The 16271-nt window shown below is 44.5% G+C and overlaps 1 protein-coding gene across 6 annotated transcripts in view; it reads right to left on the bottom strand.

The window, feature by feature from the left end:
* The window catches only part of CEP192 (centrosomal protein 192), a 94502-nt gene that overhangs the window by 12087 nt on the left and 66144 nt on the right, over positions 1 to 16271 (bottom strand). For all 6 annotated transcript variants that reach the window (XM_032654090.1, XM_032654091.1, XM_032654092.1 and 3 more), the window contains exons 33-39: positions 15840 to 15990; positions 11513 to 11688; positions 10777 to 10900; positions 9237 to 9342; positions 8596 to 8803; positions 6273 to 6352; positions 5077 to 5172 (exon numbers count right to left, since the gene is read on the bottom strand). In XM_032654090.1, coding sequence (XP_032509981.1) covers positions 5077 to 5172; positions 6273 to 6352; positions 8596 to 8803; positions 9237 to 9342; positions 10777 to 10900; positions 11513 to 11688; positions 15840 to 15990 — 941 coding nt within the window. The remainder of the gene's footprint in view (positions 1 to 5076; positions 5173 to 6272; positions 6353 to 8595; positions 8804 to 9236; positions 9343 to 10776; positions 10901 to 11512; positions 11689 to 15839; positions 15991 to 16271) is intronic.

The raw sequence follows: 16271 nt of genomic DNA, 5'->3' as shown, positions 1-16271 counted from the left end.
AAAAGCAAAAATAAACAAATAGGACCTAATTAAACTTAAAAGCTTTTGCACAGCAAAGGAAACCATCAACAAAATGAAAAGACAACCTACTAAAGGGAGAAAATATTTGCAAATGATATGATCAGTAAGGAGTTAATATCCAACATATATAAAAACCTCACACAACTCAACATCAAAAAAATCAAACAACTGATTAAAAAATGGTCAGAAGAACTGAATAGACATTTATGCAAAGAGGAAATGCAGATGGCCAACAGGCACATGAAAAGATGCTCAACATCACTAATCACCAGGGAAATGCAAATCAAAACCACAATGAGTTATCACCTCACACCTATTAGAATGGCTATCATCAAAAAAAGAACACAAATAACAAATATTGGCGAGAATGTAGAGAAAAGGAAACCCTAGTACACTGTTGGTGGAAATGTAAACTGGTGCAGCCACTACGGAGAAAAGTATGGAGGTTTCTCAAAAAACTGAAAATAGAACTGCCATATGACGCAGTGATTCCACTCCTATTTACCCAAAAAATTAAAAACTAAAAACACTAATTTGAAAAGATACATGCACCCCAATGTTCACAGAAGCACTACTTACAATTGCCAAGACATGGAAGGAACCTAAGTGTCCATCAATAGACGAATGGATAGAGACGATGTATATGTGCATGTGTGTGTGTGTGTGTGTGTATATATGTATATATATACACACACACATACACATACACACAATGGAGTATTACTCATCCATGAAAAAGAATAAAATCATGCCATTTGCAGCAACATGGATTTGGAAAGCATTGTACTAAGTGAAAAAAGTCAGAGAAAGAAAGACAAATACTGTATGATATCACTTATATATGGAATCTAAAAAATGCAACAGGGCTTCCCTGGTGGCGCAGCGGTTGAGAATCCGCCTGCCAATGCAGGGGACACGGGTTCGAGCCTTGGTCCGGGAAGATCCCGCATGCCGCGGAGCGACTAGGCCCGTGAGCCACAACTGCTGAGCCTGCGCGTCTGGAGCCTGTGCTCCGCAACAAGAGAGGCCGCGACAGTGAGAGGCCCACGCACCGCAATGAAGAGTGGCCCCCGCTCGCCACAACTAGAGAAAGCCCTCGCACAGAAACGAAGACCCAACACAGCCAAAAATAAAAAATAAATAAATAAAATTTAAAAAAAAAAAAAAAATGCAACAAATAAAAAATAAGCAGACTCACAGATGTAGGCAACAAACTAGTGGTTACCAGTGGGGAAAAGGAAGCGGGGAGGGGCAACATAGGGGTAATGGATTAAGAGGTACTAACTCTTTAGGTATAAATAAGCTACAAGGATATATTGTACAACATGGGGAATATAGCCAATATTGCACAATAACAAATGGAATATAACCTTTAAAAATTGTGAATCATTATATTGTACACCTGTAACATATGCTATTGTACAACAATATTTCAAAAAATAGAAATAAAATGTTAAAATAATGCAAACTCTTAAAAAAAAAGTTATTAAAAAATTCTAGAGTACAAGACCTAAATGAGGAAGGTCTGACACCCCCCAAAATACAATGCAGACTTCCATGGAAATGCTTATGGGACCCACTGCTGGCCAAGTGGTGAAGGACTAAGGCCTCACACCTCACTGACTGCAGGGGACAAGAGGGTCCACAGGAAGGAAGGGGTGGGTGTGGGAGCAGAGGCAGAGGAGCCAGGATGCTGTGCCCACCAGAGCAGCTCTTACCCTAACTCACTTCAGAATGTCACCCCGACCACACAGCTCCAAGTCAAATACACGAAATCTTTGTGTGCAGCATGTCAAAGGTCAACAGGAAGTTGAAGTATTTTAAAACAGTATTTTATCAGCGTTAAGAGCTTTTTAATTAAATGTTTAGTGTTAAAAATACTGATTCCTAGTTAGGGTAACAATAAATCAGTATCTTTGAGTCTGGACTTAACATTAAAATGCTTCATTGACCTAATTTCTGTGGACACGGAATCTAAGAAACAACTGGGCCTGCAGGCTGGGAGCACAGAGGCAGGAGCTACTGGGGTGGGGGACATGGATGACAGGGCAATGGGAGGATTCAGAAAGGATGGATACAACCATGCCCTAAATGGTGCAAGCACACAACCATCTGGAGCCACTGGAACCACAGCACCACACTTCCTACAAACCCCACTTACACTTCCTCTAACACCAATGAATAAAAAACAGAGGAGGGAAAACCCACTACTACTGCATGTTCTACAACAAGCCCTAACATGCCTTAGGCTCATTTAGTCTCATCTCACACTGACCAACGTTTCACACAATTATGGTGTCTCAGTCATAACGAACTAATTGTTTTTTCCTTCTGGATCAGTAATCAATACAACCACAGTTGTGCTCTTTGGTAATACTTCCCTAAAGGGTCCCAGAGTGATGTGCTGTGCACATAAATTAAGTATCCAGACCTAGAGCGCATTTGAGAGATGTGATCTGACAATGCGGTGAGCAGCGACTTCAGTCCAGGATACACAGTGACGCACAAAACAAAAACCAGAGACCTCATGGAGGTTACATTTCCATGTCAACTATTATAAGAGGAGAAATTCCTGGGAGACAATCTAGTACTCATTTTTCTTTTTTTTTTTACAGCTTTATTCACATACCACATAATTCACCCATTTTAGGTGTAGTCAGTGGTTTTTAGTGTATCTCCAGAACTGTGCAACCATGCCCACAATCTAATTTAAAATACTCACAACAATCCCAAAAGAAATCCCATGCTATGAGCAGTTGCCCACCATTCTCCACCCTCACTCCCAGCCCCAGCAACCACTAATCTACTTTCTGCCTCTACAGATTTACCATTTTAGATATTTCCCATAAATTGAACCTTACAATATCTGGCCTTTTGTGGTTTCACTTGGCATGTTCATCCACGTGATAGCATGTTATTAGTACTTCATTCCTTTTATTGCCAAATAAAATTTCATTGTATGGACACACCACATTTTGCTTATCAGTCGATAGACACTTGGGTTATTTCCACCTTTTTGAGCTATTGTAAACAAGGCTGCTATGAACATTTGTGTACAAGTTTGAGCACTGGTTTTGAATTTTTTTGAGTATTTATCCAGAAGTGTGATTGTTGGACCGTATGGTAACTCTAACTTTAACTTACTGAGGAACTGTCAAACTGGTTTCACTGTGGCTGCACCCTTTTCCATTCCCACCAGCAGTGTATGAGGGTTCCAATTTCCCCACATCCTTGTCAACACTTGTTATTACTATTATTATTTTAAAATCACAGTCATCCTAGTGAGTATGAAGTGATCTCACTGTGGTCTTGATTTGCATTTCCCCAATGACTAGTGATTCTAAGCATCTTTTCATGTCTTTACTGGCCACTGGTATATCTTCTTTGGAAAAATGTCTATTCAGAGTTTCTGCCCATTTTTTAAACTGGGTATTTGTCTTTATATTATTGAGTTGTAAGAGTTCTTGATGCACTCTGGATACAAGTACTTTGTCAAATACATGATTTGTAAATGTTTTCTCCCATACTCTGGGTTTTCTTTTCACACTCTTAATCGTGTCCTTTGATGCACAAAGTTTTACACTTTGATAATTCATCTATTTTTCCTTTTGTTACTTGAGCTTTATTGGTGTTACATCTAACAAACCGATGCTTAACCCAAAGTCGTGAAGATCAACAGTTACCTCCTAGCAGTTTTACAGCTTTAGCTCTTACACGTAGGTCTATGGTCCACTTCAAGTTAATTTTTATATATAGTGTGAGATAAGGGTTGAATTTCATTATTTTGCACATGGATATCCAGCTGTCCCTGCACCACTGTTGAAAAACATTCTTTCCCTGTTGACTTGTCCCTTATTGAAAAATCAACTGACCATAAATATGAGGATTTATTTTGGGACTTTCACATCTACATCACATATTTTATAGGTCTATCTTTATGTCAATACCACACTGTTTTGATTACTGTAGCTTTGTAGGTTTTGAAAATGGGAAGTGTGAAACCTCCAACTTTATCTTTTCCAAGATTGTTTTGGTTATTCTAGGTCCCTTGCACACTCACATGAATTTTAGGACCAGCCTGTCAATCTCTTAAAAACAAGCTGGGATTTTCATTGGGACCTGTAGATGAGTTTAGGGAGCACTGCTGTTTTAATACCATCAGGTCTTCTGATCCACGCACAGCTGACGACTTTCCTGCTGGGGCTTCTCTGCACCTTCCTTTCAGATGCAGAACTTCTGCTGAGCAACGTGTGCTCCCTGCTCAGCTGCTTGTGGTCTGGGAAGTGAAATAAACTACACTGGTAGAACTCTGTGTCTTTACAAGAAAGTCAGAAACCCTCTGGAAGCCTGTTACACAGACACAGTGAAGCACACAGAGTTTGTGACTCTGTCACTGCTCAAAGATTCTCTCATGGTCAGTTGCGAGCTCACAACTATGTTCTAATAAACCTTATTACAAGCTTGAATCTCTGAGGAACTGGACCCATATCAAGTAAATGCTATAGTTTAAATGAGTTTTGGCTATTAGAATGAAAAAGGAAAAGTGTATTACTGAGGCCACGTGAACAACTAGCATCCCTGCGACATACATGAAGGGGCCAGGTCAGGGCTACAAACAAACCAGAACTTACCAGGGCAGTGGTACTAAAGGGACCTGTCACACTTGCCCCTGAAGACACACTGTTGACCCCACATGAACACTGAGTGGTCTGCAACACTGGTAGAGTTTTCTGACTACAGCTGGTGAACAAAACCACTGTCTAGATCAGCGCTACCAGAAGCGTGTTCTAAGCACTGGCAACCTGAGGCCACTTGAAGTGCTTACACCAGAATGTAAACCAACCGCATCACCAAGCACGGTGTTTTGTTTCACACAAGATGTCCTGCTGAAGAAGTAGAGTGCTGACCTGTGCTGCAGCTGCTCCTGCAGCAGCCTGGCTGTGAGCAGCACTGGTCCAGGTGGAGTGAACTCTTCTGGGTGGAAACAATGAGGCACTCCTGGCCAGCCAACACTGTGTTCTTAACAGACGGCTGTGAAAAGGTGTTAGAACTCACCTTCTGGACTCCATGGCTTTCCAGTACACCAGAAATAGGAGAACATCTGAATGCTGCATAGGTAGCTCTAAAAACATCTCCACTTTCGTCAACTCCCTACAAAGACACCATTTAAACAATCAAATAAAAAAACAAAAAAGTAAGCGGATCTATTCCAGTGACACCATTGCCTTCACAGTCATTGAGGTCAAACCAGCCTGTTTCATGGTGGGCCAGGAGCACCCTGGGCTAGGCTCACACCAGGTCTCACCTGACGCAGACCCTCATCCCACCCCTGGCGGCAGTGTTCTGTAGGAGAGGAGGCTGCTCCCGCATCGGAGGACTGCCATTTCCTCAAAGACCCTGAAGACCCTGCTGAGCATGTGTTTCAACACTCCATACGATACCTGTGCTTCATTTTTTGTCAGTGGGCCCAGCACTATCTTTTTTTTTTTTTTTTTTTTGCGGTACGTGGGCCTCTCACTGTCACAGCCTCTCCCGTTGCGGAGCACAGGCTCTGGATGCGCAGGCCCAGCGGCCATGGCTCACGGGTCCAGCCGCTCCGCAGCATGTGGGATCCTCCCAGACCGGGGTACGAACCCACGTCCCCTGCATCGGCAGGTGGACTCTCAACCACTGCACCACCAGGGAAGTCCCCTGCACTATCTTTTACACACGTCTTGTTAACATCATGGCTCATAACCATGATGGTCAAACCAAGAAAAGGGGAGAGAGGCCACATCACACGTGACCACACACTTGGCTCGGGTGGTGCCCAGTGGCGGACACCACTTGCAGGGCACACAGGCTAAGACTCACTGGCAAGGACGGTTCAATCCCGTCTCTGCACTCGCTCCCACTAGGTGAAAACACACAGCAGCACTTGGAACTCAGGATAGAAAAGCACACACACAATGCCTTGGTATAAAACTTTTATATATTTTTCAAAATAGTTATTTCAGATAAAAAGCAGGATTGCAGGAGAGAGCATGAAACAGAGCAAGCACGTATTTTCACATACATTCTCTAACTTGACTCTCAAAACCACCTTGTGAACACAACTGGGCAGGTTAGCCCCACTTACAAAGATAATTAAGTAAATGAAGCAGAGGAACAAAAAACCAGTTATCTCAACATATGCTCATAATTCAGATTTTGAAACATCCTGCATAAAGTTAAACATTAAAATGAGTATATCTGAGGCAATTATTACTGACCTTGACGTAAGGTGGGGCTAAGGATGACAGGTGCCACCTCACTTCTGTGTCACCGTGATTCTCAAGTTCCAGGTAACTTCCTAAAAGGAACACATTTAACAACTCAAACTCTTTGAGGGGTAAATAAACAAGCAGATTCGTGGGATAATTTGTGGAAAATACGGTGTTGACCTCATCACAGGGAAAAAATACACTTAGATCCCTTGGAGTCCAACAGGAATAACAATATTTTCTAACGCAGTCCTGTCAGACAGATGCCTTATCTTGTATTTAACGGAAGTGCAATGCAAAAAGCTACTGAAGAACTACAGCTGGATCTTCACCATGCATGAACCCCTGGTGCTGCGCAGGTTAAGAGGCTGCGTGGGGTCAGAGTGTGGGCAGAGCTTGGCCCATGTCACTGCGGCCCTCGGCCGAGATGCCGCACAGGGTGACCTGCACGCATCAGGCCTGGTGGTGGCCAAGGGAGGAAAGTCAGCGGGCAGATGTGGGGTTTATTCTGAAGACAGACTGCAAAGGACGTGCTGATGGATGGGACTGGTGAACAGAAGGGAAGAGACATCAACTGTAGGGATTTGGCTCAACCAAGTGCACAAGCAGTGGTGCCACTGCTGACATGGGAAAGGCTGGAGAAGCAGGTTTCGTGGATGTGTGGGGTGCACACATCTGGGGCTCAGGGCAAGCAGAGAGAAGGAACGGGATGCAGGCGTTAGGAGCCGGAAGAGGAGGAGGGAGCAGCACAGGCTCAGGAGGGGCCCTGAGGCAAGATGAGCCCCGAGAGCTGCTCCAAGGGGGAAGGAGTGGCTGCCAGTGCTAAGGTCAAACTGACACAGACACACAAAAGATGCCCTGGATTTGGCAAAATCAAGCTTTCTAGTGACCTTGATGGGAGCAAGTTCAGGGCCTGGTTGGTGGCAGCAGCTAAGCTGCTGAGGAAGCGAGGGTGGGAGCACAACCCTGGCAGGAAGGGGCCAGGGAGGAGGGCAGCCGCAGCAAGGCGAGGGGCCGAGGGCACCCGGTCCATGAGTGACGGCAGGCGTGCTGTGTCCTGATGGAGACGCTTTGGCAAAGAGGAAGAAATGCTGACAAGGGGGTAGGAGGGCCCAAGGAAGCCCTGCCTGAGACGGCAGGAGCAGGTGGGCCCAGGTTCCCAGCCAAGAGTCACCTGGGATGATCTCTAGATTTTCAACCATGTGTGAGGCAAAGGCAAGAGCCAGAAAGAGCAGGAGCAGGGAGGAGGGGGCAGCGGGGGCTGCGAGAGAGAAGCCTCAGTTGCTGGGGGCGGGGGCAAGCGGGGAGGAGGGCTGCAAGGGCCGCTGGGGAAGCCTGTGCTCAGGGCGTCTAGGGGCCCAAGTTGCGCAGCACTCAGGGGCAGAGACAGGGCCGGGGAGACAGTCAGGTTTAACCGGGGCTGGGATTCTGCCAGACGGGAATGCAGAGGGCGAGGGGCACAAGGCAGTCATGAGTGTTTGTGAGGGGTTACAGGGACAGAGCACAGAAGTCGAGGAGGGATAGGGGAGAAGTGCATTGTGGGTGGGGCGATGGGCAGGGGAAAGGCCTGGAGGTCTGAATGTGGTCAGGCAACTGCTGACCCCTGGAGTAAGTGAGCTGGGAAGAGCCAGAGGGGGTGATGGGCAGAAGTGACAGGCTTGAAACTGAGTAAAAACACGGTACAGATCCTGGTGCCGACGATATCCAGGAGGGACCCTGAGGGCAGGAGACTGAGCTGCAGTGGAAGACAGACCGCGAGAGTTGAGGAGCTGGGGGGCCAGGCAACAGGTGGCCCCAGACCCTATCTAAGTTGTCCATGTGCAATCCTAGACCCCGAGGCCGCGGAGAGAGCGCCCACAGGGCAGAAAGCACTACTCCGGCCAAAGGAAGCTCAGAGGTGCTTCACACACCGCATCACCATCCCCAGGCCCTGGGTGGTGGGTGTTAATCACAGCTGGGGAGGCTGGGCAAGTTTGGAGCCTGTAGTCGCAGAGTAACTGACAGAGCCAGGCTCCACCCACCTTCCTCTCCTCTTCAGCCACTAACTTAGTAGCAACTCTGGTCAAAGACCTAGTGAGAGTCGGGGAGGGATGGTTGTGATAAGAAAATCTAAACCTCCTGGAACAGAGAGTTATTAAAGGCCTAAATTCAACATGGTACAATTTTTAAGCATCTGCAAATCCAGCTCATAACTGAAATGATTTCCAGTGACTACTTGATTTTCTCTTGAAGCAGCGGGAAATCTGCACCTATCACAAACTACAGTTAACTAAGAGCGTTAGATCCAACGTACTAGCATAAGTCTGAATTACGTAACCTTGTGATACAATACCTGAAGTCTCGCCAGGTTCTGTTGTAGGAAAAGTAACAGTCTTATTTCTTATCTCAACTCTTGTGGAAGGTGGTTTAGTCACTGGTTTTACCAGATGATTAACTGAAGGCTCTGTTTCTGGGGAAAGGATTCTAAATGGGCTGGAGGTCAAACAAGTGAAAAGTTCTTCTTGGGTCAAGTCTTCTCGAATTTGAACCTTCACAATTTTCTGAAATGAGCCAAACAAAGGGATAAGATGCAAGTGAAGCTGTTGTTTTTTTTAAAAAAAATTCCTATTTTTAAATTATGGTAGAGAAAAGTAATGCCAAACAAATGAAACACTGGTGAATTTAAAGTCCATTCAGATCCCAAAGTAGCTCTTCGACTTTATCCTTTCTCCCAACTCCCCTCTTTTTTCCAAAGCAAAATCTGCAAGTTAATGATGGCTTCCAGGACCCACTCTCCACTGCTGCCCACCCAGGACACTTGTTCAGCTCACTAGTGGAAAAACTCTGCACTAAATACTCTATTTAATTAAGTCTATTTGGGCTGAAAGGACACCTCAATTCGATTTCTGAAATGTAAGTGCTATCAGTGAGGATTACAAAACTTAAACTGCAAAAAAAGAGAAATGTTGATCAAAAAAAAGTTTAAAAAATTACCTTCTGTCCATTGTCACAGTGTATATAGATCAAGCCACTCCATGGGAACACTGAATGTTTTGTGGATAAGGAGGAATTAGGACTCACAAGAATTTGTAGGTTGCTCCTTAAAAGAAGAATTGAACACTGAGAACCAAGAATACCCTGTACTGGAAGAGCAGTAACCACAAGAGTTACAAACACTGTCCTGTCAGTCACCAACTATTTCCTCACTGCTCAGAAAGAGCAGAGAACAGAGGTAAGCTACCAGGCGCATTTGATTTGGCCTCAACCCCAACCCAGTGGCTGACAAAAAGCTGAGAGGTGTGAACCCAAGAACCTAAGGGCAAAGCTCATGTGAAAATGGACCACATCACTGAAATGCCATCTAAACAGCAATTCAAGTTAAACATTTCTGGAGCAAAATACCAGTAACACAAAGGCTCTGAGCCGCCAATGAAAAAGAACGAGCCGTCACGGTCACACAGTGTAACTGGAAGGGAAGAGAGGGTGGGAAAGGGGGTCGGTCAGGTTTTCTGTGCTCACTGTTCTCTTCAAGAGCTATGGGATGTCAAAGACTTAAATGTGGACGATGTAACTGGATTTGTGACTGAAGAGAAACCACCAGTTATAAGGAGAGGTCAGTACCCACGTCCAAAATGGCCAAGATGACCTCCCACTGCTAAAAGCTCAACATGCAGGGTGATGGACAAGTCTCTGTGAATAACCTGTCCAGTCATCTCCCAGCTTTTCACCCATTAACAGACAAACATTTAACTGACTGCTTTGGTCCTAGGAACCTTTCTCTGGAGTGTCCCCAACCATACCTTAACCCGGTCTTGGTCAAATAAACTCTCCTGAAACGCATACGCCATCATTTTGCAAAAGCAAATAAACTTCATGTTGCTCTTGTGCAAAGTTGCTATTCCCAAATGTGAAGCAACTTTCAGATGTGCGTATTCTGTGCCAACCCAGACACAGTCCCTGAGAAGCTGCAGAGCTGAGGCTATATCCCAATAATTAAGCTGCACAGAGAGGGCAGTTGCTCATCACCATCTGGCCCCCAAAGACTTCTTTTTACCTTAAAATATCCTTTGTAGAAAACGGCAAACTAGATTATGGCTCAGACATATCAGAAGCCAGGAATCTGTGTCTGTAAAATGTCCTTAGAGAAAACCAGCAGAATAAGCTGCTAGACCCAAGGTGACAAAGGCAAGACCCCCGGGGCTTTGGAGACCACTACCCTCATCACGTGCACAGCCACATCCCTGTGCTGTAATTCTGTAGGCAGAGCTACATCAGCAACTCTCCCCCGCCTCACACGTCTCTCCACCCTGTCAGGCTGATACCGTAACTGGCTGTGGACATGGTCTCTACCCGCTAAGAAGCATGAGTCTTGAACTCACTGTGGCCCCACAGAACCATGCATGGTGCTCTTTACAGAGTCAGCACACTGCAAAATTCTACTGAATAAATTAAAATGGCCTATTATTTGATCCTTAAAAAGTCACCATGCTAAAGCATCTAAATAACACCCAGGGGAAAGGGAGGTCATACTTACTCTGGTGCGATAAACCCATGTTGTGGTGTCACTGTAAGACAATGTGCTGGCCAGTACAGCTCAAATTTCAGTAACCTAACAGAATTGTTTAAAATCTGGAAACGTCCAGTTTTTGCCATATCACCTATGACAACAGATAAATAAAATGTTACTTACATTTAACATTTGTGAAAAAGACAAAGGGTAATAAATAGTAAAAATAAATCCTAAATAAAAACACTACCATACTAACTCATTTTGTTTTCCCAACTGCCCAATTACAGAAATTTCAAATTCCTGGTAAAGCAAGACCTTCATTTACTCTTGGAAACTACAAAGACACTGAATAAAGTTTAGTAGTGAACAAAGAAGAAAAAGGAAATCTGGTAATTGTTACTCCCTGTCTTGGGCACAGACATAGGTACTAGATTTGTTCCTACTCTGGACCAAGGGTATCAACGTTAAGGGTAAAAGAGGCCAAGTGCCAACTGCATTCTCAGTGGGGGATGGGGGCGTGGGGGGCAGGAATCAAAACTCCGGATGGGCAGCTCTGCCACACGGGAGCTTGGCCTGGGGTCCGAGTCCTCGTGTCAGGATGACACTCTGGCTGGGTCTGTAGCAGGCAGGGGAGGCCTGGGCAAGCCACCAGCCACATCTGCACGGAGCCCAGGTCTGTCCTATGAGAGCCCTGAGGACAGAGCAAGTACAGCCCGGGCCCCAGAGGGACTTTCTGTCCTGTCGTTGGGGGCATACTCACAAGAAGGGGCGACTAAAATCAAGTGTTCAGGCTGGACAGTCCACACTTCTTCTGAGGCCGATTTATCTTGAGGTGGGCGAACAGCTTGTGAAAGAAGTGGAGACCCCTGAGGACCTTTCACTGGTAAAACATCCAAAGAAATGTTACCACCATGTGTCCCACAACTGCCAGATTCACTAGAAAGAGAGAGAGAAAAGAAATTTAAAATGATAAAGCAGACTGTGTCACATTTTTATATTAATTATTCATAAATCTGAAAACATAAAAATAAAAGTGCATTATATATTTTTCAGTGAATAAGAATCCTTCACATTGGGGTTTTCTTAAAGAAGTGTATAAAAAGTAAAGTACAGTATAGGTTAAATGTTACTAATCTTTAATTAGAATCTGCAATGATTTGTTTCCTGCCTTGACTTCTGCATGCCATCTGAGGTCTCTTAAAAGATTTACTAGAGGGACTTTCCTGGTGGTCCAGTGGCTAAGCCTTCGTGCTCCCAGTGCAGGGGGCCCGGGTTCGATCCCTGGTCAGGAAACTAGATCCCTCATGCCACAACTAAAGATCCTGTGTGCCGTAACTAAGACGCAGCACAGCCAAATAAATAAATGTTTTTTAAAAAAGATTTACTAGAAAACTACCCAGGGCTTCCCTGGTGGCACAGTCGTTAAGGATCCACTTGCTAATGCAGGGGACACAGGTTCGAGTCCTGGTCTGGGAAGATCCCACATGCCTCGGAGCAAAGCCCATGCGCCACAACTAGTGAGCCTGGGCTTTAGAGCCCGTGAGCCACAACTACTGAGCCCACGTGCCACAACTACTGAAGCCTGCACGCCTAGAGCCTGTGCTCTGCAACAAGAGAAGCCACTGCAAATGAGAAGCCTGCGCACCGCAACAAAGAGTAGCCCCTGCTCGCCGCAACTAGAGAAAAGCCCGCGCACAGCAACGAAGACCCAACACAGCCAAAAAATAAATAAAAAGAATTTCCTTCCTTAAAAAAAAAACAAAAATAACCTACCCAATATTAAGAATTTAAGAAAAACAACAAAACTCTTCAAGTATCTATAACTGAATAATGATAACTGGCTTTACAACGCTAACACCAAAAAACTTTAAAACAAAATCTTCTTGGCAAAAAACTACAGTTAAGAAATGCTAATAAAGTTTAGGAAGTTTTTTTACTAAGTGTTGAAATTGGGTTTTCTAATAAGCCTTAGATTACTAAAAAATTGTAATTCAACTAAATTTCGTAATCACGTGAACACATGACAACTGAAGTTCACTGGTGCGGTGACCAAGTTCACCTACCACACAGCAGGGCTACACCTGGACAAGTCAACACTTGGCGGACAGAGAGAAATCCCTCTCTTCACCCCTAATTCACTGCCCTCTGACCACCCCCCCCTTTCCAATCAGACCTATACTGCCCCAGAGAAACAAAGGGGGCACCAGCCAAACATCAGAAAACAATTTAAAAAACAAAGTTAAAAAAAAAAAAAAAACAAAAAACAAAGTTGATTACTGTTTGTTTAGCTTCCTAAGAACAAGTTCCTCACAACTGAAGTAACTGTCAAGGTAATTTTTTTTTTTTTTTTTTTTTGCGGTATGCGGGCCTCTCACTGTTGTGGCCTCTCCCGTTGCAGAGCACAGGCTCCGGACGCGCAGGCTCAGCAGCCATGGCTCACGGGCCCAGTTGCTCCGCGGCATGTGGGATCCTCCCGGACCGGGGCATGAACCTGTGTCCCCTGCAACGACAGGAGGACTCTCAACCACTGCGCCACCAGGGAAGCCCTCAAGGTAATTTTTAATACATGTTAATACTATCTTTGACTATCTTAGAAAAAAAATTAACACGAACAGCATAAGGATTAAAGAAACCAAGTTGGCGTGAGTCAGAGGCACTAGGGTGATGGGGATGGGGGGAGTCAGCCCTCAACTGGTGCCACTAAGACTTGCTGGTGTGAGTTGGCAACACTGGGCCCAGGGAGACAGACCATGTGAAGACAAGATTGGCTGAAAACAGGGGGACTAAGTAAAACGTAAACATATTGAAAATAATGGGGCCAGGCTTCTCAGTACTGGAGAAAAAAGGTACAATTATGGGAAGGAGGAAAGGAATCCACGTGTTATGTTAGATTAGGATTGGAGGTATCAGTGTAAACTCAAGATTTTAACACATTTATAAACAGAAGTAGATATGAATTGCACGTGGATTTGTATATAAACTCATATATTTCCTAGCTCTGTCCACTGAGCGGGCTTAGAAGCAAGGACACCTCAATAACAATGAGCACGTTGCTGCCCGTGTCCTCGTTTCCAGGCTGGACAGGCAAGTGAAGGACGAGCCTCGACCATCCTGCTGTACCTGTGAATAAGGAGGTGCCCAGAGGTGTTGTGGGCACAGGCAAAAGACCAAGGAGCAGGTCAGGGGGCTAAATAATGACAACAAGGATTAATCTTGAATCCACGAGTTGGTCCTAATATATGTGAATAAGAAGAAAAAGGAAATTCCTTCCTCAAAGTAGAAAGATAACTAATAAATGCAGAAAGATGGGATCAGAAAATCACCATTTAGTAACCAAGACAGACATAAAATGATTCAGGAAGCAATCCTCACTGGGTGCTCAAAGTCTCACAAGAAACAAGATCATTCATTGTCTCCAAGTTGTGTATTATAATATCCCTTCAAGATATTTATTAACTTTACAGTAGAGAAACCTGGCAAACACCACTTAAACAAAGTGATAAAAATACTGCTAGTAACAGGACAAATCAGCACTGTTCACCACCGAGGAAGCTTCACTGAGAAACCAGCAGCATCATTCTGCATGTCCTGAAGCTGTGAACTGAAATCAAGAATATTTTACAAAGTAACTGGCCTGTATTGTATAAAAACATCAAGGTATCCGGTAAGAAAGAGTTAGCAGCTGGCCTGCAGCCTACTTTTCCCTTTTTACCAGAAACGACCAGAGAAAAAAAAGAAAGATGGCTTGGTTAAATCACCTTGTAATCTTGCAAATGCAGGATACCACAGCAAATGCACTGGGGTCCTTAAAACAGGCAGCACCTGGTCTGTCTCACATTGCTTGTGGTAAAGAAATCTGAAACTTACGAATTTATGTGGCACAGCTGTTTGAAAAGTATCACGTAAGTTACATAGTTATCAAAGCATAAAATACCTTTCATGATCAAAATAGTCTCTTGTGTGACACAACACACCCACAACTTATGGACCTTGTGTTAAATCTAAGCCAGAGGGGAGTGTTGATGTTACAAAGTAGATCTAGAAAGTACCATGGGCAACCCCAGGTTTCTCTGTGTTTCACCCCAAATTAGTACTGAAGCTTCATTCTGGAAAATACCTTTGATTCTGTGGATCGTACTTGATAAGCAAACCCTGTTTGTTTTCTCTGTTGTGAAAGACTGAGGAACTCCCTTTATTGAAAGAGAGTAAATGGACAAGCCAACCAAACGCACGTGTGATCTCAGATTAGATTCTGGACCAAAGAGGAAGTGGAAAGAGGCAGTTTCTTGTTTGCTGTTTGCCTTAACTACACAGGACACCACTGGGAGACTCCGTGGACCAGATGGTGGTCCTGTATCGCCGCATCAGTGTCCTAACCTTGACGGGCTTGCCATGCCTATGAGGGGGGGCATCTACAGCCAATTCAGGGCTACTGGTCATCATGTCTGCAAGTCACTCCTAAATGGTTCAGAAAAACCTGTATATACATGAAAGACCATAAGGTAGATGTGGTAAAACGTTATCAACTGCGAAATCTCGGTGCAGATAGCGTATGGGAGTTCTCTATAAAAGTAACTTAATTAATTTATTTGTTTCTGGCTGCGTCGGGTCTTCATTGCTGCACATGGGCTTTTCTCTAGTTGCAGCGAGTGGGGGTTACTCTTCATTGCCGTGCACGGGCTTCTCATTGCAGTGGCTTCTCTTGCTGTGGAGCATGGGCTCTAGGCACGCAAGCTTCAGCAGTTGTGGCACATGGGCTCAGTAGTTGTGGCACGCAGGCTCTAGAGTGCAGGCTCAGTAGTTGTGGCACAGGCTTAGTTGTTCTGCAACACGTGGGAACTTCCCAGATCAGGGATCGAACCCTTGTCCCCTGCATTGGCAGGCGGATTCTTAACCACTGCGCCACCAGGGAAGTCCCTCTGTATTGTTTTTAAACTTTTCTGTGAATTTGGAATTCTTTCAACTTAAAAATAAAGATGAAATAAACAGTTTGAGACAAAAACCCAACAAAGTACAAGGTAAAAGATCAGTTCCACTGTGAATCAAATAATCTTCAACTCAGATGAAAGATGTTTTGTTAGTTTTACCTTTTAGATTCCAAGCTAGGTCTGGAAGAAGGTGGAAGAAACTCTCTGTTAGAAACAGAATCTCTAAATTCTCCAATTACTGAAAGTATAATTTTACGCATGTTTCCATAAAAGAGCTGGATGTCATTGGGCCGCTGGGGAAGGTCATATACTGAAATAGAAAATAATGTTTGAAATACATGAATCTTCACATAATCACACCACCAAGTAACAGAGGCACTCATATATTTACATATTTTCTTGTATCTTCTTAGTTGGGGGTAGGTGACATTTGGATTTTTAACACTACGGATTAGCATCAATGACTGGCAGCTCAGGCTCTGGCCCTGGATTTGGATTACAGCCACGCCAACGCTCAGCCTGGGACCTCTGGCAGCTTCCTTCACCAGTCCGAGCCTCAGTCTCCTCACGGGAAGTACGAGTAACAACCTC

Source organism: Phocoena sinus, chromosome 14 (assembly GCF_008692025.1).
Source record: "Phocoena sinus isolate mPhoSin1 chromosome 14, mPhoSin1.pri, whole genome shotgun sequence".
Classification (NCBI taxonomy): domain Eukaryota; kingdom Metazoa; phylum Chordata; class Mammalia; order Artiodactyla; family Phocoenidae; genus Phocoena; species Phocoena sinus.
Note: the sequence above shows the minus strand (reverse complement) of the source record. Positions and strands in the feature narration are given on the sequence as shown.